The sequence below is a fragment of the Strongylocentrotus purpuratus genome, unplaced genomic scaffold, assembly GCF_000002235.5.
Source record: "Strongylocentrotus purpuratus isolate Spur 01 unplaced genomic scaffold, Spur_5.0 spur5_scaffold_2, whole genome shotgun sequence".
NCBI lineage: Eukaryota > Metazoa > Echinodermata > Echinoidea > Camarodonta > Strongylocentrotidae > Strongylocentrotus > Strongylocentrotus purpuratus.
Genome location: NW_022145605.1, coordinates 28,848,574 through 28,872,515, shown reverse-complemented (window position 1 = coordinate 28,872,515; position 23,942 = coordinate 28,848,574). Strand labels below are relative to the sequence as shown.

Genomic DNA, 23,942 nt, shown 5'->3' with positions numbered 1-23,942 from the left:
CTATACAGTGTATTGTGAAATGCCGCACAGTTCACCTTCACATTAAAATACAGCAGCATGATAAAACTATTAATAATTCTTTTAAAGTTAGCTAAATATCTAATAAGCTTTTCATTTTTTGTCTTTGTAGCCTAAAGATGAGAAGAACCAGGTCATAACACCAGTAACATGCAGCTCCCAGCAGACTACAACATGCGCTATGAGAACCAGGTCCTAACAGCTCCCAGCAGCATGGCTCTGCCTTAAGTTAAATGAATGCTGTATGTATTGTTCATCAAACTAAAGAAGCAGCACAAAGCAAAGTAGTTTGTTTTTATTGTAATATTTATTGCTTGTAAATGAACTTCCTCATTCAGAATAATTAAATTATTACAGGCTTTGTTGCAGAAAAATGTCAAACTTACGTATTTTGGCTTAAAATGTCATTTTCATGCAAATTTCCTCAACTATACAGTGTTTTGTGAAATATTAAATCTTCCCTATAGATATTTTGTACAATAAATATGAACTTAGACCGCAAAAGCGGTATCACATTCACTGATTAAAACCAATTACCACCTGTATTAGTGAAAATCACTTGCACCGGATGCAGTCCTTTTATGAAGGAATGCTTGTTTTTAGATCTTTTGTTTTGGGCGCCATTTTTTCGGAAGTGCTCCACTTCTGGAAGTGGGAACTATCAGAATATTGATAAGACACACAATACCAACATTTTAAGCCATAGTTTAGGTAGTCACAAGGAGGAGACTACAAAAATCATTTTAGGAAGCTCTTTTGACCCCATGCCCTATAGTCTATATGTGTCATCACTAGACATGTCTTCTTCTTGTTCATCGTCATCTTCTTCTTGTTCATCGTTATCATCATCATCACCATCATCATCATCATCATCACCATCATCATCGTCATCACCATCATCATCATCATCATCACCATCATCATCATCATCATCCTCATTTTCATCCTCATCCTCATCATTACTGGACTTATCTTCTCCGTCTTCATCTTCCTCTTCACTGTTTTCACCTTCACTGTTTTCACCATCACTTTTTTCTTCTTCATCTTCACTTTGGTTTTCCTCCTTTACATCATCACTGGAAAGAGCCTCATAATCTCTGGACTCAAAATCCTCCTTCCTGGGCTTAACTTTTTTGATTGATCGTTTCCCTGATGCGGGCCCCTCATCATACTCCTTAATCAATGTCAACAGGTGTTTCTTCATACCCACCATCTCATGTTTTGTAAAGTCTTGATCAAACGACTTGCTCATCAGGGAAGGGATGCAACGTCCTCGAGTTTCCTTGAACAGTTCATCGTCACTGAACTTCTTCTGGAACTCTGCCACATCCCCTTTGAAGAGCGCATATCGGTTAGGTACGAGAGGACTAGTGTCGCCATCATTACCGGTTCCATGATCTTTGTCGAGCTTCCGTTTCTTGGTGAGGGGATCTCCTGCTGCTTTCCCAGTGTCCTCCTCATCATCTTCTTCATCTCCTTTGGGTTTTTTCTTGAATAATGCGGCTGCCTCCTTGCTTCGCTTACTAGATCCTGTTCAACAAGAACAAGAAATGAAAAGCTGGACTCATTATGTATTGTTCTCAAGTTATGTCCAAATTGTTAAAATGTTGAGATACATATTGCAAGCAGTGTTGAATAATTTGCATTTTGAGATGATCTGTATTTACTGTACTGTAGATTGTGATCAGTTTTGGTTGCACCAGGGTGGGTTTGGGGAGGATGGCCTGCGGGCTCTAGTCATTTAGTTGGCTCTTTCCATACCCAGGCTGCACAGCCTGATGCACCCATAACTGAGATATTATACATGTAGCCTATGTATATTTGATCTTTGTATTATGTTTGTCTGTTATTTGTTATACAAAATGCCAAATAAACAAATATTTTGAAATGCAACTGAGCTTTCATTCTGGATCGCTGTTCATCTCACCCATGGTTTGGCCAGGTTCACAAAGGACACATTCATCATAATCTGTGATTTTAGACCGTTTCTGGTATAATATGATATGTCCTTGGAAATAGATAGATAGAATGGCTTTGGAGTTCATTGCCCCCAAACTTGTACCATGTAAAAGAATATATTTTCTGTAATTTTGTTAAAGACCAAAGTAGATATTTCTCCAGTCTAAAAAAAAGTGACATTTACCATTAAGAGGAATTCATGTTTTGTTAGGAATGGCTCACAAATTTAAGACTAAATTCTTTTCTACCCCACCCACACATTACTTGACATGTTTTGTTGCTGTTGTTGTTTTGTGTTTTTTACCTGTGATCTGGAGGTCCATAGAAAAGTTCTTCCCTGCCCCGCCATCAAAGTTCATGGTCCTATTGTGAATCACTTCCTGCCTGACGCGAGGTTCATAACAACCAGATATACCTGTAGATAAATTACAATGATAACAAAAATAACAATAGGCAACTGGTTGAAAAATACATGTAAAGGATAATAATAAAGTAAAGAATATATTCTATTCCTCCAGAGAATCAATCTTTTCATTATCATCAGGATTCCTCCAGTATCACTTCACCTCACTTATGTGACAAACTCATGTAATGTCAATTTTGTTGTACCGGTACTTTTTTTTGTCCATCTTTTTGAAGACTGTATGCTTTTTAACAGCCTGGAGTCATATGCAGGAGCTGTTGATGTCTTATCAATCTCATTCAGCTCTCTGCCACCAAGAGGATTTTAGAGAATACATGTACCATTTCAATGTCTGGGGGATCCACTGGGGGATCCACAAACCTCAAGCACTGCTTTTTAGTGGATCTCCCCATTTCCTCAGAAATTAAGAATTTCTTGTAATAATTGTATTATGTGCAAAGCTTATTTGTATAGTTTCCTGAAAAAATGAATTATGTATGAAAAAAATGTAATATCTTTGTTTACCTTTCTGTTAGAAATTAAATAAATTAAATAAATATGAAATTGAATCTTTTAAAATGCCTGAAGGGTTTTAACCGGATAATTTGTTAGAGGTCGGTTGGAAATCTTTACAGACTCTTTGTAGACAGTTCTGAAGGAGCAATCAGCACCTGGAATGCGTTTTAGTCCAGGATGAAGCTTAAAAATTTGAACCTGGTTCTTGTGTTTCATGCAATTCAACTTAAAGGGATCCGGTAACTTCGTCTTAGATCCTTTAAAAAAATTCTTGATTAAGCTAATGCTGCAGTGATAATTATAAACCTTTAGGTCAATCAGAAACCCCACAAATTTTACAAGCCGATCGCCTGTCTGATTATCATGATATTTATGATTAAAAATCAAAATCAAATTTTGTGTTTGCAAAACAGTTTTCATAACACTACAGTCTATTGGGGAAAACGAGTATGGTAAAACCGGTCACTCAAAGGTTTTTACTTTTTTGAGGCACTTCTTGACCATTTTGAATCATAAATTTGTTTAGGGCTTCAATATAACACCATATCACAGACACTGATAACATGTAGGGCCGTGCATCTCAGATTTAACATTGTTAAACGATCCCTTTAATCATGAATCTGTTAAATTTATTTTATTGTCATCATTACTGCAAGCAAACAAAAATAATTTTCTGAATAATTTATGCAGCCTTTAGGTACAAAAACACTCAAACGCTAGTATCGCTTTACCCGCAAGAAGTCGCTGCGCAACAAGGAAGAACATTTCATGGCCTCTCTTATAGAGCTCCGGCATGTAGATTCTCCAGTACCCCATCAGAGCTTCTCCATCGCCTTCTCTCTCCGCATCCCTCATGCATTCATTGAAGAGACATCGCCAGGTGACCGCCTCCAGGTACCTCAGCTCCCTGTCCTCATCAACATTCTTACCCTTCCGACATTGTGCAGAGCAATACCATTTTTTCTGACCTGAAGGATGATAAGAGACAATGTTTATGATTACTTTTTGACTAGTAAGCCTCTGTTTTCCACCAAATAACTGTTAACGTATGTTAACCATTTTAGTGTATCTGTTTTTCATTTTATTTTGATTATATTTATAGATATATACAGTCAAACCCGTCTGTAGCGACCGCCCAAGGGAAACATAAAAAGTGGTCGTTGTAGACAGGTTCCTTTAGTACATGTTTCAATGAGAAACCATTTTCAAGGGAAACAAAAAATGTGGTCTTTGTAGACAGGTGGTCTCTAAAGCAGGTTTGACTGTATATATATTTCCTTCTGTAAAGCAAGTAAACAAGACAAATCTTCACAATTGACCATAAAACATTGAATTGTTCTTCATAAGGTAAATTATTTACATATCAAATGGAAATTTCTTTGTCACGAATCTGTGAAAGTGTTTAGAAGCAATTTCATGAGATGCATCCCAAACTATAGAAGTCTTTTATCCATTCGGTTCGTCCAAACATGATGAATTTCTTTGATATGACCATTGACTGATGGAAGTAAAGACAGAAACCTATTACGCCATGGTCACATCAAGTGTTTTTTTCTTTAATATGGTATCTACAAGCAATCACTTCTCCGGGGTTGAGAGTGGCAAATATATATATACTACTGTCTTGTGCAGGCGCGGATCCAGGATTTCTTAGGGGGGGGGGCCCAAATTAGAAATTATGCGAGCCAAATATTGATACGTAATGGTGACCAACAGTGACGTGATGCGGGGGGGGGGGGGGGGTCGGTGCAGGGAGGGGCGAATTTCCTCCTCCCTCCTCCGCGAAACGCGGAAGCTTTGACGTTTCATTATTAGAAAAAGTAGACGGTTCGTTGTACCGTTCTCGAAAATAAATCTCGTCTGAATTTAGTTTTTCCCCTCTCGCGCGAAGCGCGGAAAATTTTAGGATTTATTAAATTATTAGAGAAAGAAGACGATTCGTTGTAGAGTTCTCGACTCTAAATTCTCGTCTGAATTCAGGTTCCCCCCTCCCCCTCCCTACCGCGCGAAGCGCGGAAGCTTTTAAGTTTCCTTAAATCATTAGAGAAAAAAGACGATTCGTTGTACAGTTTTCGAAAATAATCCTCGTCTGAATTTAGATTCTCCCCCCCCCCCCTCTCGCGCGAAGCGCGGAAGCTTTTACGTTTCATTAAATCATTAGAAAAACAATACAATTCGTTGTACAGTTCTCGAAAAGAATTCTCGTCTGAATTTAGTTTTTCCCCTCTCGCGCGAAGCGCGGAAAATTTTAGGATTTATTAAATTATTAGAGAAAGAAGACAATTCGTTGTAGAGTTCTCGACTCTAAATTCTCGTCTGAATTCAGGTTCCCCCCTCCTCCTCCCTACCACGCGAAGCGCGGAAGCTTTTAAGTTTCCTTAAATCATTAGAGAAAAAAGGCGATTCGTTGTACCGTTTTCGAAAATAATCCTCGTCTGAATTTAGATTCTCCCCCCCCCCTCTCGCGCGAAGCGCGGAAGCTTTTACGTTTCATTAAATCATTAGAGAAAGAAGACAATTCGCTGTACAGTTCTCGACTCTTAATCCTCGTCTGAATTCAGGTCCCCCCCCCTCTCGCGCGAACCGCGGAAGCTTTTAAGTTTTATAAGATTATGAGAGAAAGAAGACGATTGGCTGAACAGTTCTCGACTCTTAATCCTCGTCTGAATTCAGGATCCCCCCCCCTCCCGCGCGAAGCGCGGAAGCTTTTAAGTTTCCGTAAATCATTCGAAAAAAAAGACGATTCGTTGTACCGTTTTCGAAAATAATCCTCGTCTGAATTTAGATTATCCCCCCTCCCGCGCAAAGCGCGGAAGCTTTTACGTTTCATTAAATCATTAGAGAAACAAGACGATTCTTTGTGTAGTTCTCGACTCTTAATCCTCGTCTGAATTTAGTTTACCCCCTCCTGCGCGAAGCGCGGAAGCTTTGACGTTTCATTAAACTATTGAAGAAAGAATGCGATTCGTTGTACCGTTCTCGACTCTTAATCCTCGTCTGAATTCAGGTCCCCCCCCCCACTTCCCGCGCGAAGCGCTGAAGCTTTAAAGTTTCATAAGATTATGAGAGAAAAAAAAAACGATTTGCTGTTAAGTTCTCGACTCTTAATCCTCGTCTGAATTCAGGTTCATTTTCATTAAATCATTAGAGAAAGAAGACGATTCGTTGTACCGCTCTCGAAAATAATCCTCGTCGAAATTAAGTTCCCCCCCTCCATCCCGCGCGAAGCGCGGAAGCTTTTACGTTTTATTAAATCATAAAAGATTGGTATTACCGTTCTCGCCTCTGAATCCTTGTCTAAATTCAAGTTCCCCCTCCCGCGCAAAGCGTGGAAGCTTCACGTTTCATAAGATTATGAGAGAAAGAAGACGATTCGCTGTACCGTTCTCGATTGTTAATCCTTGTCTGGGGCGGCGGCGAAGCCGGCCCCTGAAGCTCAGAGGTTTTAGGCGTTTAATTAAGGTCATATGAGCATTTTTTTTTTGTATACCTTATTATTTCGTGACACTGGCAGGTAACTATTTGGCGTTGGGTCCAGGGGGCGGAGCCCCCCAAAATCAGGGGTTTTAGACATTAAATTACCGTCAGATGAGCATCTAAGGGCCCGCCGTAGGGCCCTTGGTCGGATCCAGGGGGCAGAGCCCACGGAAGCTTAGGGGTTTTAGGCATTTAATCACAGTCAGATGAGCATATTTTGATGCCTCATTATTTGTTAACACTGGCAGTTAACTATTCTTTCTTTCTTGCTCTCATTCTATTTTTTTTTCTCTTTAATATACTTTTTCAAAAAAAGTGTGGGGGGGGGGGAGAGCTCGAGGCTCCCGATCCCCGCCGTACCTCGGGCCCTGACATGTAGGAATCTCGAGAATCATATTTCTTGCCTGGCTGCAAATTTAGGAATTTGTCATTTTCCAACAAACACATACAAACGTATAATTTACTAAAAAGTGAGAAAAAATCTCGGAAATGATGTCATTTCAGCATTATTTGTAATCTACCGTTGTGAAATTAGAAATAAACACGTTTGAATTTGATTTCCACTAAGCCTTGCTCTCGGTTCCCAGGAGTCGTACACGCTTTGGGGATCGATCTTTTTCTGTTTCCGCACCACGTCTCTGGAACAATCTCCCTCAGGCTGTACGATCTTCTCCTTCTCTCGCTATCTTTCAACGTTCCTTGAAAACCTTTCTCTTTAATAGTTGAATTTATATATTTTTGTGTACGTAATTTTATTGTTTGCTATCAATGTCAATTAAGTAATGTAATGTTGTAAAGCGCTGTGATAACACTATGTCTGTAAGAGCGCTATATAAATGCCAATATTATTATTATTAAGCCCCCCCCCCCCCTATCAGTACGCCAGTATCTCCTCTTTTCCTTTCCCTTTCCTTCCTTCTCTCTTATTTGTTTTATGGGGGGGGGGGGGGGGTCAACAGCCTGGGAGGCAAAGCCCTTTCGGCCCCCCGATCTCCTTCTTCCCCCTTTTCTTTTCTTCTTCCTCTTCTTTCTTTCCCTTTCTCTCCTCTTTCTCTTTCGCTTCTTTTCCTTTTTTCTCTCTTTTTTTTTTTTTTTTTTTTTTTTTTGCGGGGGGGGGGGGGGGCCAAGGCCCGCTCGGCCCCCCCCCTGGATCCGCGCCTGGTCTTGTGATATAGATACTAGTGACATGACTGAACCCCATACCCTGTGATCCACAATCTGGGGACCTATCCACTAGACCACGGTTCAAGTAAATGAACTGCCGCTCATGATAATAATAATAAATAATAATAAAAACGTTAGTTATATTTTATAAAGCGCTTACCACCGAAGTCTCTAAGCGCTATAACAAACAAAAATAGACTGATAAACAATTACATTTTAAACAAAACAAAAAAGTGCAAATAAACCAACAAATTACAATACATATACATCAAAGTGAACAGAGTTAATTAATCAGCGAAAGCAACTTTAAATAAATGTGTATTAATGTGATTAGTTTGAACCCTGCTCCCTTCCTTGACATCTCCCCTCACCTCGGTTAGGGATGTCCATTTGTTCGGGAGCTGGCAAAGTAGATCTCACGCAACCATGGTGGAACTTTCTCCCGCGTTTGCACCTCTTGTTGGCGCAGGTCCAGACCAGCTCCTCCTCTGTCTTCATCCTACACACGCAGTACTGTCCACCGCGCAACGATTGACATGTGGGGCTACAGTACCAGTCATCGCTCACCTGTGGATTGGAGACACACAGCTCATGGAACCAGTTCCCATTCGGGCAGTTGATGTTGCTGCACTCCAGCATGCGTTCGCCTTCCTTTTCTGCCAATGAAGGGAGATGATGGGAAAAGTTTATCTTTGATGATAAATGTCCTTTAGCCTGGACTTATTTGGAGCTGAGACAAAAGATTATACATGATATAAGGTTTTGTCCTATAATAAACTACAGTTTTTCACAGATATGTGCTAATCGAGCTTCCCTCATGGTTCTTTTTCATTAAAAGGACATACAAAAAATATCTTCAAATAATTATACTCTGTATCTGACGTTATTTCTAATACATGTATTTGATGAAACAAAATGAAAATGACATAACCCTGATCATAGCAATAAAAGCCTCCTGCAAATTGCAGAACATTACTTTTCAACAATCTAGTTAAAGTTTACCTCAAATTGTGTAAATAAAGTACGGTTTATGTAAATACCAAAAAATACAGCACATAATTTAGATTTTTTTTTTTCAATTTCTGATAAAAGTGATAAACAGAGACTGACTGGATCTTTATTTTTGAGAGACAGTTCATACGGTACCTTCTTTGCAAAAGCAGAATTTGTAATCGGATCCCTCGTTACTTCCGACCTCGGCGTTGGCGATGTCAGCTACTTGGTTCATGGGCATCTGATGCCACACCCTCCTTACGACCTCGGCCGACACCCTGGCCAAGAGAGTCTCTGGCTCCCCGTCACTCATTTCATCTTCATTGCTAACCAGCATCTCAAGGGCGAAACCAACAACCATAGCACAGCACACAAACTGGAAGAAAAAGGAGCAGTGATATAATGGTATGCAAGCAATGTGATTATCTAAATTCAAAATATGTAGTTTTTAAAAATCTATTAATTAATTTAGCTTCTTATGTTTTATATACTCAAAAAGAAAACAAACATATTCAACATTTTTTTATAGGAAATATTATGGAGGGCAAATGTTGAAAAGTATCGCCTCTGGAAAAAAATGTTGATTATGTTTTTAGAAAAAAAGTATTACTAATTTTGTGATATAAGTATAGTTCATGTGTTTTTCTTTGTAATCAATATAATAATGTGTTTCTGCAAGATACATACTTGTTATGAGTTTGATGGTAATCCGCTGTTTTCGCATTCACAATGAGCCTTATGAGCTATGACCTTGTAACCCAAAAATTTACTCAGTTCATTGGCTTAGCAAGATACATACATGACCCAAGTTTGGCGGGAATCCCATCAATCAGAACGGGACGTACTGATGGACAAACCAAAAAACATAATGCCTCCCTCCAGCTTCTTCGTTGCAGAGGCATAAAAATCATTTACCATTAACCTTAGGCTACTTTCAGCCCTTTTTAAAGACCAGTTATGGAAACGCCCCCCTCTCAAAAATTGAAATGGAAGCTCTTATTACCAATCATGTGAAAGAATATGTTTTGAATAATACATGATAACAATTATGCAGGGAAACCGCCTACTAATTGATATATTTGGTAAATTAGTTTATCTCTTGGGACCAAATAGATAATACACATGTGTCGCGCATGTGTGCGTAGTCCCATATACATCTTTCTCTGTGTACAGTGCTTGTAACTTTACGAAGACTGGGCCAAATTTCTTATCATTTTGATGATTCCAGAACCTTGCAGTACACACCAATACTTATATGCTAGATGATCAATCTTTTCTGATCGATTCCACAACGTTTCTTTTACAATGCAATCGCATGACCAGAACTGTTCTTTATCTTTAAGGCTCTTTTCTTTCAATACTCTTGATTCATACCAGTAAGAAGTCATCAAGACTATGGGGAGGAGAGTACTTGTCCTTGATGCCATCATAACCAAACATATGTATCAGATTCCGTAGGGTGGCTCTCTCCGTCGGGCTCGTTGGAGCGTACAGGTCTGCCATGATGTCCTGCAATTCATGGAAAGTTTGAAACTTAAAATTTGCATACCTATGTACCTGCATGTGGTGGAACTGGGGAATGGGTTGGGTTTGGGTCTTTAAATTAACCTCTCTTATTGTTATATTAAACCTCTACCACCCACACCCCCCCCCCCCTTCCCCATGTCAGCTATATACAATAGAATGTCAAATCTCATTTTTCATTATTGTAGGTTGCCTTACTCTAGTAACAAAGAAACTCGACTTAAAGACACATAAAAGTTGAGTCTCATGGGGAATGTGCCAATCACCTGGATTAGCCTTCAGTTTCACGACCAACAAACTTTATGTTCTGTCTTTATCCCCACATGGTAAAGTGCTTATCTGCTATTTGCTCCACCCGAAGACTCTCCGAGAGAAGAAGGGGTATTTGTAGTGTGGACTATGAGTTTGCCGTGTGCAGACTTGTACACTCATTAATGGTATTTCCATCAAGTCTGGTGTCAGCAAATTATGACCTTCTGCACATGGAAACTGCAGACCCACCAATTTTAACATGTTGTATTGGTTTGAATTCATTATCTCAATTATCATGATCACCATCAACATCACAATCATCATCCCCCTCATCTTCTTCATCATCATCCCCCTCAGCATCTTCATAATCACCATCCTCATCATCTGTATCACCATTATCATCATTCATCATCATCTCCATCATCATAACAATCCGTCATTATCAATACGATCATCATCATCATCATCATCATCATCATTATCATAATCCATCATCATCATCATCAATAATTCATTTAATCCTGGTTGTCTTACCCTCATGAAGAGGGATCTCAAGTTGCTATCTTGCGGTACCGGTATGAATGCCTGCCTGGCGGTGCCTTTCGTTGAGGAAACCTGGGCTGTACTGGCGTGCTTTACCATCTCTTCATGTCCGTACAGTACGATAGGATAGCCCTTAGGGGCATGATCCTCCAGTTGCTGAAGCAGGTCTGAGGTTTGGTCGGATGTAATATGGTTACCCTCAATGATGCCAAGATCAACCTGCGAAGAAAAAAAATAAATTTAGATGATATTGATGATTGTTCGTTCGTTCGTGTCTCCTTAGATCAAGATTAATGTACAGTTCCTTAATTAAATTAAATTAATGATGATGATGACAATGATGATGGCACTATGGCAGTGTTACCATTGCATCTGCTTATGTTCATTACTTGGGAAGTTTTATGCATTGCACCACAGACATTATTACAATGAATGCTGAAAAAAGAAATACCATGAAGGTTTTTCTGTTTATTTTGTTTTGGCTTGTATTGTAACTTCTTAGATGGATGAGGGCCATATCAATGAATAAATGTATGGACCAACAAAATGGATCTTCCACTGCAAGCAGTCCAAAATGATCGATGCCTCCAGCCCCCATAGAGCGATTTAACAAACCAAAACAGAAGCAATTTTTAAATTTTAAGTTCGACTGTAATCCATTAAGAGGTTCGAAGATGCTATTTTTCATACATGTATGACCCTTAAATCTATTCAGGTCATTGGCTCTGCAAGATACAAACATGTCGCGATTTTGATGGTAATCTGTTCTAATGATAATGCAATCACAAGCTATTTGCGCATACATAATGAGCCCAATGACCTTTGATGTCAAGACCCTAAAATCTATTCAGTTCACTGGCTCTGCAGGATACATACATGACATAGGTATGGCGGGAATCCATCAATAGGTTCTTGAGATAACGTGATCACGAGAACGGGACGTACGGACGGACGGACACCCCAAAAACATAATGCCTCCTGCCTTTAGATTTTAGATTACCCCATGATCGTAACATGATGGCAGCCCTGCTACAGCGTAAATCAGAATGAATAACAAGGGAAATGACACTTCCCATGTGAACTTATGGTTACTTGACCTTATTCTTGTCAATGTGCAGTACAGCAAATGACCAAACTCCTTGGACTTGCTAATATGTGAAGCACTTACGTATTCACTTTGTTCGGCGCATTGCGAGGAGTACTCGTGAGGTATGTGTCCAGTCACAGGCTGATTAGCAAACAAGGAGAGATTAGCTTGAAGAATCCTTTCCACCATCACCTGCATCAGTGAAAATACAAACAGGTGCTGTTACATAGAGAAAGCTTCAACAGAGCTCAAGGGGGAAAAAGTGCCTGAGAAAATCCTTTCCAACATCGAGGCGCGATAGCAGTGGTCTCATAATTCGGTGACCCGTGTTCGAAACCAAGACGATGCGCTAGTGCGCTTTGGTAAGGCATTAATCCTCATTACCAGGTACCTCGGAGAGGACCCAAAGTCGTCGGCCGTCTGGTTGCTTACTTACAAGCATTTATGCTTTCTTAGCAGTCAGGTAATATATCCACCATCACAAAAAAAAAATAAGAATATAGAAGAGCTATGGTAGACATCAATAAGATGAAAACTGGTAGAGGTGTTATAGTCGACAGGTTTACACACTCGACCGAGAACGCAAAGGCACAGCACAGGTGTCCTTGAGGCAAGCGTTTTATTCACATTGCTTCCCTTCACCCAGGTTTTAACTGGTATACCCCAAAGGAAGTGAGCATCACTATATGCACGTACATGCCTGTAAACAGGTGACGGGCATGACTGCTCCCTTAGGCCTAATTTTTTTTTTGTATTGCCCTTTGGGTGCCAACACATGGGTCGGTCGGTCAGAAGTTTTTAATTTTTTTTAAACTTTTGTTTTCATCGCCCTCTTTGGGCCAATATTTTTCATTTTTTTATTTATTTTTTTAAATATTTTTTGATTTCTTTTTTCCCCGCCCTCTTTTGGCTGATATTTCTCAGTTTTCTAGCTGGTGCAGTGCATGGTATAAACTATAAACATGTACACGAGGCCGGGGTCTACTTGGATGTTTTGAAACTAGGGCAGAAGACGAGTGAGAATTTGATTTTATGCATTTATATCCAAATTAAACAAACAAAATACATATTTTTGTATTCATTAATAAAAAAAAATTCTAAAAAATTGTTTTAAAAAAATAATTAAATGTTGACCGTAGATTTTCAGATTTTTGGGTCAGTCGCAAAGGGCAATACAACAATTTTTTATTTTAGGCCTTATGGAAAGAAGAGTTTACTGTGAAGTACAGAATTGTATCAAATCAAATTGAATTCAGAAACCGGGATAATATTACTGAAGGTGCCCTGATCAATAGCATGTCACTGGTAAGGTTTGACATAAAAAAGCCAGGAAATAATATGTACTTTTTTATGTGTACATATAGCATGTAGCTGCATACTCAATGATACAAATTTTTTTAATACAACTGATGTGATGAAATTTCACTAGTTCTAGATACCAAATCCAAAGCGGCTTCCATGAACAGCAACAAAAAAAGTGTTTCTGACACTTACCTGCATCCTCATCCGTAGCTCCTCATAATCACCTTGATTGGGCAGGTAGACGGTGAGAGGGAGCTCACAGGCTTTCTTAGGAGCCTCTTCTTGGAGGTCGCGAAAGGATATCCTGTTCTTGACGGCTAGTCCATTGCTGACCAGTCTTGACTGCCTGCCCGGTTTCGGCTGGGTGCTTCTGGCATTGCTTTCGTACTTGTCATAGCGCTTCCTGACCATGAGCGAAAAGCCAGGGTCTTCAAAAGGAGATAAAATGAGAGAGGCCATGTGCCGTCAACATAATTATTACTGTTAGAGAGAAGGGTAATTTCTGGAGAAGAAAAAAAATTGTTGAGTTTCGAAATGCCACTGGAAGCATCATTTTGTTTTATTGTAATGTAGTACTTGTATCACTCCGCCCTTCTTTCAGTCATTCACCTTTCATTCACCTTTCTCCCACCTGCTCCATGATAAAACAGAACCCCATTATCCCATTACTTTTATTATAAACAATTGACCATTAATGACCACCCAAGATTTAGATTCAAGGATCGAACCACATTCCAATAACTATGACTCGTATGCCCAAACCCCAGTCACTTTCACTCTCCATAGCCACTCCCCATAATACCATGACAACCCTGACCATTGACCAATCATAATCATGTTTAAATCACCCATCCCAACATTGTTTCTCTCCCCAAACTTTCCTGCTTGTAAAGTTGAATAATGATAGAAAAACTTTGGTTTCAGCCATCAACCACTGAACTAGGATATTTTCTATCTCGTAATCTAGAGTCGTCTACTAGAGAGTCATTGTGTTAGTATCGAGATTAAATAAATGCTTCTGAAACTGTAAACAAGAACGATTACAAGTCTCCTTATTTATGCCCCTCGCCTCATCACCGATCCCTACACAACATCATCACTATGTACAGTTGCGTATTGTCAACAAACGTCTTGTGCATGACGTCATCATGAACATGGATGACTTAACTGAGCAGACCCGTGGACAACAAAAAGAGCAGAGGTCCTAGAACGGATCCTTGAGGAACACCCCAGGGGTGTGGAAACGCTTAAAAACGAACACTAAGCAGATGAATTTATGACTTTGTTTGTGCTTTGAAAAAAAGGTACAACTGTTCATCCATTTGGTAAAGTCAATACTTACGCAGATTGTCCCTTGTATCACCTTTAGACCAGTTCTTTTCTTTCTGTAAGGAGATATAAGACAAAAGGTGAAATATGGTAATATTATGCCTTATATGCCACCTCAATAGAGTTTACATTTTTAGGAGGAAAAAAAACTTTTAAAAGTTCTGTTTATCATTCTGTTTTTATGCACAAAATGGCCCACTTTGTTATCAATATGGTTGCCTGACTCATTCATCAAATGACCAACCATTTTCAAGAAGGCCTCCAGAATATTTAAAAAATAACTGCTCTGCAAAATACATAGATGCCTTGAGTTTGATAGTAATCTGTTCATCGGTTCTAATGATAATGCGATCACAAGCTATTTTCTAATACATAATGATCCCCATGACCTTTGACCTCATGACCCCAATATCTAATCAGTTCATTGGTTCTGCATACATACATGACCTAAGTGTAACAGAAATCTATCAATCAGTTCTGGAGAACGCGATCACGAGAACGGGATGTAAAGACAGACAAGACAACCTGAAAGAATGCCTCCGGCTTCTTTGTTGCGAAGGCGTAAAAATCAGGCATTGCCCCTGCCCCCCCCCCCCCCACCCCCAAACAAAAAGGAAGCCGGCTGAGAAATTTTACATGGACATTTTACCGGTTCGTCTAGAAGTTGTAACTTCTTCTAAAGTCCAGTCATATTCGGGTCACAAGGTCTGCATGCAGTTATTGCTACAGTATAAGAAGTTACCTCAATTTTTTCACACCATTCCGTCACAAGATTCTTCTTCTTTTGGATCAATTGGAGAGTCTCCCTCTTTAGTTTGCTTAATCCCAGACGATGCAGAAACTTCAGAATCTGTGTAACAGAAAAATACAGACTTATATAAACCTTAAAATGTACCAATCACCAAAACCCAAACATGTTTTGCTCTTGATGTAAGGGGTAGTAGTACCATGTCGCTATACTGTATTTGAAATAAGCTACAAAGAGATATTGCAATTTAAATACAAGGTTAGTGAACAGTAAAGATATATTGACTGTTATGAGAGGCATACCTGGCTAGTTGTTTCTATCCCATAGGAAAGAAATGAGCCTGCCGCATACTCCTGCGGCAGACTTGCCGCAGATCTGCAGCAGACCTGCCGCAGACAGTCATCTTTTTCACATGCAAATTAGTTTTGCCGCAGACTTGCCGCATACTCTTTCAGTATGATGAAGAGTCTGCGGCAGGTCTGCCGCAGACTTGCTGCATACTCTTTCAGTATGATGAAGAGTCTGCGGCAGGTCTGCCGCAGACTCTTCGTCATGAATATTCATATCTCATATAGACCTGCTGCAGACCTGCTGCAGACTCTTTCATATCCAGTACGTGGCAATAAAGTATGCATGTAGAAGAACCAGTGATAAACTGATTGATACTTCATAATCGATATTGGCAATATCGATATTACCAATTAGGTAATACCAATATATATATATATATTACCAATTAGGTATATTCTATTCTCAATTGTATTAACTTCATCACATTGATCATTTGAAGTGTATTCAAGAGTAACATTTAAAGTGACACAGGCTCGTACACATATATATATACTAAACATGTATATTGTTTCTTGGTTAGTAATCATAGTTTCTTGGTTAGTAATCAATATATCTATTGCTTAAACGTGAATGTAATTGTAACATGATCAGACAAAATAATCTATTGGTTAATAATGGCAAAAGGAAAATAGAAGTCACAAAAATGATGTGCATTGTCTTAATTTGCTTAACAAATCATGATAAATGTATTTTTCTGTCACACGTGTAAAGTAATAATGAATATGCATGAGATGATTGGTTTCAATTGGCCCTATTAGACTTTAATGGGATTTCCTGTGGCAGACCTGCCACAGACTGTTCCTGTGGCGTACTGGTATGCGGCAAGTCTGGAGCAAAGTTTCGCCCTGCCGCAGATCTGCCGCAGACTGTTCCTGTGGCATACTAGTATGCGGCAAGTCTGGAGCAAAGTTTCATCCTGCCGCAGATCTGCCGCAGACTGTTCCTGTGGCATACTAGTATGCGGCAAGTCTGGAGCAAAGTTTCATCCTGCCGCAGATCTGCCGCAGACTGTTCCTGTGGCATACTAGTATGCGGCAAGTCTGCAGCAAAATTTCATCCTGCCGCAGATCTGCCGCAGATCTGCCGCAGACTGTTCCTGTGGCATACTAGTATGCGGCAAGTCTGCAGCAAAATTTCATCCTGCCGCAGACTGTTCCTGTGGCATACTGGTATGCAGCAAGTCTGCAGCAAAATTTCTTTCTGCCGCATACTTCGGCATACTCTTTGCCGCAGACTAAAAGTCTGCGGCAGGTCTGCGGCAGGTCTGCGGCATACTTTTCACTTTCCTATGGGATAGGCTCAAGGGGACATTACATCCTGATATGACCCTGAGGCATGCCATGCTGAGGGGTCATAGCAGGATGTATTTTTTCAGGTGACTGGTACACTTAATTTAACCCTGAAAGTAACAAAGACAATATTATCTACACGTAAAAAAACATATTTTAATCATTTTTTATTAAAAAGCATAGTGACTTACTTAAAGTGACTCGGTAACATTGCCTCAGATTCTAAAACAAAATCCTGGATTTAGCTCATGCTGCAATCATAATTGCAAACCTTTGGGTTTGCAATTATATTGTTATTTGATATCATTCTTCTATTGTATTGTTGTTTTGTATATTTTGTTGTTTTAAATGGTCAATAAATGAAGGGACTTCCTTCCTATTCAGTCAGGAATTCCATGACTTTTACAAGCTGATCGCCTGTCTGATAATCAAGATTTTTATTATTAAAATCTGAAGTTTATTTTTCGTTTTCTTAACGGTTTTTATAACACTACAGGCACTGCATGATCATTTTGAAGCACAATTATATTTTTGACATACTATTATGTCAAAAAATATAATTTTTTTAAATGATAGAACACATTTTTGGCAGTTTAGATCACCTATTAGTGTGAATGACAAAGCTGGCACCTACTGTGTAGTGCATTGAACACCTCAGTTTCATCCAGTTTAATTATTATTGACAAAAATGTCAGAATAAATGGCATAGATCCACATTGTTTTATAAACACTACCGACATGTACTGTATATGAAGACCATCTGTCTATGAAGACTAAACTTCTTTTTTCAAAGACCTGGGGCCCGTTACTAGAAACCGTCATAAGTCTAACTTCTTGACTATCCCATTGAAACGCGTGTTAATTCTACAACACATGTTTCAATGGGATAGTCAAGAAGTTAGACTTATGACGGTTTCTAGGAACGGCCCCAGTTCTTCTCATTAAAAAACCAGTACATAAAGACTACCAGCCCATAAAGACTGCTTTTGTCCTTGTTTCCCCTCTTAAACGGTCTTTAAACACAGGTTTTGTTGTACTTACCCCTTCATTCGCACCAAGATGCCACAGGTCGACAGCTATTGCACCCTGATATCTCATATGCCCTTTGTTGCCCAGAGGGAGGTTGATCATCATTCCTATCCGAGAGTTAAAATGTTCCTTGCCCTTTCTATACAAAGTTAAAGCAAAGAGATAACCACCTTTAGCAACAAGCAATTATTGTTAACATGTTGTGGTAAACTTTAAAAAAATGGAATAAACCATTGATAAGGCTTAGACATCATACGCTTGATTCTGCCTTTAATACTAATCACTCAGGAATTTGATTGTTTAGTCAATTTTTTCAAATCATATATCAAACACACCTTTGTCACCGATACAACTACATGTAATACTGAAAGTTGAAGATTAATTTCATTAACTTGATTAGCCCTTATTCTGCACAGCAAGTACAATTAGGCCACATATAAAAAAAAAAACATCTTTAGCGTCCTGTTTTTTCGAAAAATAGGAAGGAGGAGGCCCTTTTTTTTCTTTCAAAATGGCCGCTTGGTACATTTTCCTCGACAGCCAGGGCTATTTTTCAAGATTGCCGTCAACATTTTTTTTATTTTTTTTTTAAAATCAGAAATAGATCTATTTTAGCAGTGTTTTTCCTTCTTTTTTTTTCTTAACAAAAAAAAAAAAATTAACAAAAAAAAAAATGTAAAACTTAAAAAAAAAAAAAAAGGCGGCCCCAAAAAAGGAAGCGGGCGGGGATGCTAAACATGTATATTTTTTTTAATGGTCTTACAAGAATCAATTAAATTTACATCACAATTCAACCCTGGAGTAGAAAATTAGATATACCTTAACATCCTGTCTGCCTGCCTCTCATTTTTTGTCATGGAAGCGACAACCACAGCAAAGAAGACTGGGGCTATTTTTTTTATGTGACGGAAGATGGGCTTCCATTGCTTTTCATCAAGCTGCTTCCCAACAGCGCAAGATGGATAGAGGCGTTCCTTCCGCATCATTTTGACTTCTCTTCGGATAGTCTTTGCAATTTCTTTGGTCCACACTTCCCTCACCGCTTTCTTGCCCAACAGAAGCTTGAAGGCGTTTGTGTATTTTGAAGCCTTGATGAACTTCAGGAGGCCACTTTTTAACTCGAGATGTGTCTCCGCGGGCTGACTGACTGTGGGCAGATAATGAGATGTTCTTTCTGTCCATTGTACATTCAGACTCTCTATAGTTCTCCTTGCTCTGTCCCATTCTGTAGAGATGGAAAAGACGTAGAAAGTTATGGACATGGCTAAGTCTAGTAAAGCTAGAGAACTGCTCAATGGAATGGTAGGAAGAAAATGATAGAATTAAAAAAAAAAAGAATAACAAAAAAGAAGGTGGTAAAAGATGGAGACAAAGAATAACGTAAGGACGACAGAAGGAAAAAAAAAGAATAACATAAGGAAAGACAGAAAGAGAAAGTGATAAAGAGAAAATGATAAAGAATAGACTCTAGATAGAACTTAGAAGAGAATGGAAAAGATGGAAAACAAAGAATAACATGACGAAAGATAAAATTTAAAAGAACAAAATAATATTAGAATAATAAACAAAGAATAACTTAGGTCTACTTAACTTCATAAAGTGAAAGAAGGAAAAGCAAAGACTAACATAAGGATTGAATAGAAAGACAGCAAGACCAAGAGAAAGTGGTAAATAATAGAAAATACAAAGATAGAAATGAAGATGAATGATGGAGAAAAAAAGAATAACAATCATAACATAAGAAAAACAGAAAAAGAAATTGGCTTTACAAATAGAAGGGTAATAGAATATTGTATTGAAATAAACTTACGGTTCTGTATCAACGTACACTTCGAGCAGCATCTCTTCATGTACCAAGTTCGTTCATTGCCCGTTTTGGTTCCTGACCTCTTTAGAACTTCGCCCAGTCTGATATTTGTCCCCATTAAATTAGAACAAAACAGTTTCATACCTTTTTTTTCATCAATATTCCTGGGAACAAAACCACACGTAAAACAGAAGTTCGGTCTGTCTCTGATTGTTTCCGAGCTAGTTTTTGATCTTTTCGATGTCATGATTGCTGAGTAGGTCTATCTTAAATTTCTGAATACGAATAACCTCGTGAAATGGTGAATATTGATAACAAAATTTCACTTTGTCCTCTCGGTCTTCGCTTCGAATTCGAGCTACATGTTGTTGTTGTGTTTTGAGTTATTGGCGATTAGTCAGTGATTTGACTATTGTCGCCATGTAAATTTCATGGTATCCTTGAGGACATCCAACGAAATTGAAATAAATTTCAAGCAGACGCGACCGACCCGTCGCCCGCCCCCGCGCCCGGCGTTTTATTTTTTCGTACCACAGCGAGAGAGCCCAGATTCCAGTATGAACTCATGATCCATTAAAGGTATAGGCCTATAGTTTTGGTATGGGGTCATAAATTTGGTTCAAATTAACATATTGGAAGCATATGCGTTCCTGCAATATTCATTGATCATTGTCGCGGTTGAAATCGAGTCTAAAGCATAGAGATATATACTTAATAACATCTCTATGGTCTAAAGTTATGAATTTATATGTATAGCTTAATTGTATAGCTCCCTCTCAAGGTCGAGCTATGAACAATGTTTCTTGACTAAAATCGACCAATTAGCTATTCCCGTTTGGAAATTATATATCACAACTACATATTCTGAGATTTTCATGGTCGCAGCTACCATTGTATACGGCCATAGACGCTATTTGAAATTGATCAAAATTTACCGGGAGCACCGGTAAATTTTTATATTCAATTTTTCTCGAAAACAGAAGTGTTTTAGGGGCTAATTTGTTTAGTGCTTATACTACATCCACAGGGGCATCCAAATATATCAAAATTGTAAAGATTCACTATCCACCCAATTTTCAAAATTTCCCAAAACTTTGTATTACCTCTTAAGCCAGTGGAAGCAAGCAACTATCTGGGCTCGCTTTTGTACGAAAAAATAAAACGCCCCCGGAAAACGCCGCCCGGCCAGATTGAAAATGCCTTATCTTTAAAAATGACTAGTTTTGTAGCACGGGGCTAGGGCGCAATTAAAACACCGAAAAGTCGTAAAAGCTTTTGAATGCTTGACGGCAGCTATCGAGGCCCTGTTCGAAGAGATCGAGGAGCAAAATACATCAAATATTTACCTTTAATCTCCCTGGCTTGGCTTCAAGTTCAAAGCTCGTGAAAATTTCACAACACATACAAAATGATAATAATATTGTTTTTCAAATAGATTTTCATTCCAAAACTGTAACTGTATTTTTTTAATATATAGGAAGTTCTGTTTCCGAGGTCGGTGAATCTGAGCTCGCTTACGTAAGAAAAAATAAGACGCATCTGGGTCACATGGACTGGAATAAAAGAGGAGAAAGGCCCAGCGAAAGAAAAAGGGGGATCATTTAAGTTCAAGTTCAAGTTCACTTTATTCACAATACTTTCATCAAAAATATTCAAAGAAAAAATAAATAAAGTTGAAATATAATACATGTCTCAATACGAACATGAGAACAGGAACTTTTAGATTTGCACAACGACAACGTGGATTGCTATGTCAGATCGACGTCCTGTTAATGCACTGGCACTGCCTTGAATGGACGTCACACGTATCAGTCCACGCACATCTAAAATTCCCTAATAACGCAAGCGGATGAGAAGACATGAATAATAGAACAAGAGGAATTAATTAAGAAACAAAAATTGTGACATACATTAATATAAATATTTGGAGACTATACAGCAAGGCCGGGCCTCATGTAAAAGTCTGTATCCAGTGATTGTATTAAAAAACTAAGAACATTATTAAAATTATTTATTGTTTAATAAAAGGGGGGAATAAAATAATCTACTTACACACATACATGTACACCCTCTCCCATACACTCCAACACGCACTTATTGATCTGTCTAATGAAAATTTAAGTTATATTATTATTGCACTATTGAGTATTGTTGTACTGACAAAATACAATTTAAATTTTCTTTTAATGATTTCGTGAGACTTCCTTTCCAATTAGATTTCCTTTAGGGTAATATTTTGCCCGATAGAAAGCTTTAATTTCTAGCGGCATGGGTCTTTATTTTATAATTTTAAAAAATTCATACGAGCTTTTGCTTTCTAAGTGATTGTGACGTGTGATGGGTGATTAAAAGTAATAAATAATTCTCACTTCTGTTTTGGGGTAAAGGTTTGAAAAAATGGAGCAATAATGTTGATTATTTTCATAATAGGGAGATATGTACTCCTATCCATTTTGTAGTGCATTGTTGCATATAAAAAAGAGTGTTGAAACTTAATTCAGAAATCCAATTAATAAACCATGTCACCTATATCAGCATGATTAATAATCATGTGTCAACTCTTTTTTATGGTCATCGCTGTTTTTGCAAAGCTTCTGCTGAACAAACTAATATACATGTAAAAAAAATTATTAAAAAACTGTCTGACTGTCAACCAATTCAAAACTTGTCTTCAGACACATTTATTCAAAATTGCTTTTGATGATTAACTTACTCTGTTCACACGTGTATTTCATATGTATTGTAATGTGTAGGGTTATTTGTAATGTTTTGGTTTGTTTAATATGTAATAGTTTAGCATTGTGTTTGTTATAGCGCTTAGAGAATTCAGTGGTAAGCGCTTAAAGCACCGTTTTTATCATTATTGTTTATGTCTTTTATCATCATCGTCGACGCCCTTTGTTATAGGCCCTAAAGTTGATAATAACAATATTATTTTGTTATCGTCATTACTACTATTATTTTTATTATTATTACTATTGTTATAGAGCCATCTTCATCATCATCATCATCATCATCATCATCATCATCATCATCATCATTATCATCACCGTAATCATCAGCAGCAGCTCATTGTCAGTATTTCGCTATCATTACTTATATGTTATAATCATGGTACTGGTTTCAACACATGATAACCAATAATTATGATCATAAACAACACAGTGCTTAAATTTATTTCGGAGAGGACCTAAAGCCGTCGGCCGTTTGGTTGCTTACTTACAAGCATTTATGCTTTCTTAGCAGTCAGGTAAATAACCACCACCACCACAATCTTATATTTTAATTGAATCACCCTAAAGAATTTCTCGATAATCGTTTAATGTACCTCTTAAGCCTACATCAGATCAGGTTAACCCGACGTTACGAATTCACATATAGGCCTACTCTCTGAAAGGCGTTTTCGAGAAATCTATCTCGTGATAACATTATTATCTCATGTACTTTTTCCTTTTCTTTCATCTCTCTCCTCGCTCTAAGTATGGCCATGCGAATCTTAAATTGGCAATATTAATATTTTGTTAGTGTATGGATTAAAACGTACAGTATATAGCCCCCGGCCCCCTCCCCCCACCCAGTGTTATTTAGGGTACGCATATGCTCGTTCCCTCTTTTTGAAAGCACCCCCTATCTGAGGACTGCCAATATTTCCGAACCCCCCTTTCGCGGGCTTTTCGCGGGCTTTTCCTGCCTTGGAGACCCCCCTAAATCAGGAAAAATGCTCAATGTACCCCCCTAAATTCTGAATAACTTCTCAGGAGTCCAAAGAGATGAGAGAAAAAAGGAAAAACACCCCCTTTTTAAAGAAATCTCCGGGTGAAAAGTCAAATACAACCCTTTTTTTACAATTCTCGGGCCGGACTTTGTCGCACGAAAAGCACCCCTTTACCGGATATTTTGGCAACACGCATGCGGTCATTCCGACCCCTGAGTGGGGGGGGGGGGGCGGGATATAGCCACAGACAAACTCTTTAGTTTGTCCTGTACAAAGATAGGCCATCATTAATTTCTGCCCCCCCCCCCCCCCCCCAAGTATCCTCTCGCGTGGGGCTCTAACTGTTAATTGGAACAATATACGTTGTCCGCGGCACTGTACATCACATGCAGTGACCTTATCGATTCGGCCAATTTGAAGTACCATACGTATATAT

General features: G+C 38.6%; 1 protein-coding gene across 2 annotated transcripts; it reads right to left on the bottom strand.

The window, feature by feature from the left end:
• Window positions 1-306: 306 nt before the first annotated feature.
• LOC100889150 lies at window positions 307-20,149 on the bottom strand. 2 transcript variants are annotated; one of them, XM_030992169.1, is made up of 14 exons: window positions 19,795-20,149; window positions 18,804-19,209; window positions 17,997-18,123; window positions 15,310-15,417; window positions 14,581-14,623; window positions 13,431-13,666; window positions 12,018-12,128; window positions 10,841-11,068; window positions 9,905-10,039; window positions 8,684-8,906; window positions 7,909-8,193; window positions 3,628-3,864; window positions 2,282-2,392; window positions 307-1,548 (listed from the first exon to the last, which is right to left on the bottom strand). In XM_030992169.1, exons 1-14 carry the CDS (start codon window positions 20,036-20,038, stop codon window positions 788-790), a joined length of 3,255 nt encoding a protein of 1,084 aa, XP_030848029.1. In that variant the 5' UTR covers window positions 20,039-20,149; the 3' UTR covers window positions 307-787. The 2 variants fall into 2 exon arrangements, with proteins under 2 accessions (XP_030848029.1, XP_030848030.1); XM_030992170.1 differs by having other exon boundaries at window positions 19,936-20,149.
• Between the last annotated feature and the right edge of the window lie 3,793 nt (window positions 20,150-23,942).

Bases quoted from the DNA above. Each gene is read 5' to 3' on its own strand.
- LOC100889150 (XM_030992169.1), bottom strand. From the start codon at position 20,038: ATGACATCGAAAAGATCAAAAACTAGCTCGGAAACAATCAGAGACAGA. The intron at 8,907-9,904 runs GTATGAATCAAG...TTTTTCTTCCAG, and splicing joins GTCTTGATGACTTCTTACTG to TTTGTGTGCTGTGCTATGGT. The intron at 8,194-8,683 runs GTACCGTATGAA...CTTCATTGGCAG, and splicing joins ATTCTGCTTTTGCAAAGAAG to AAAAGGAAGGCGAACGCATG.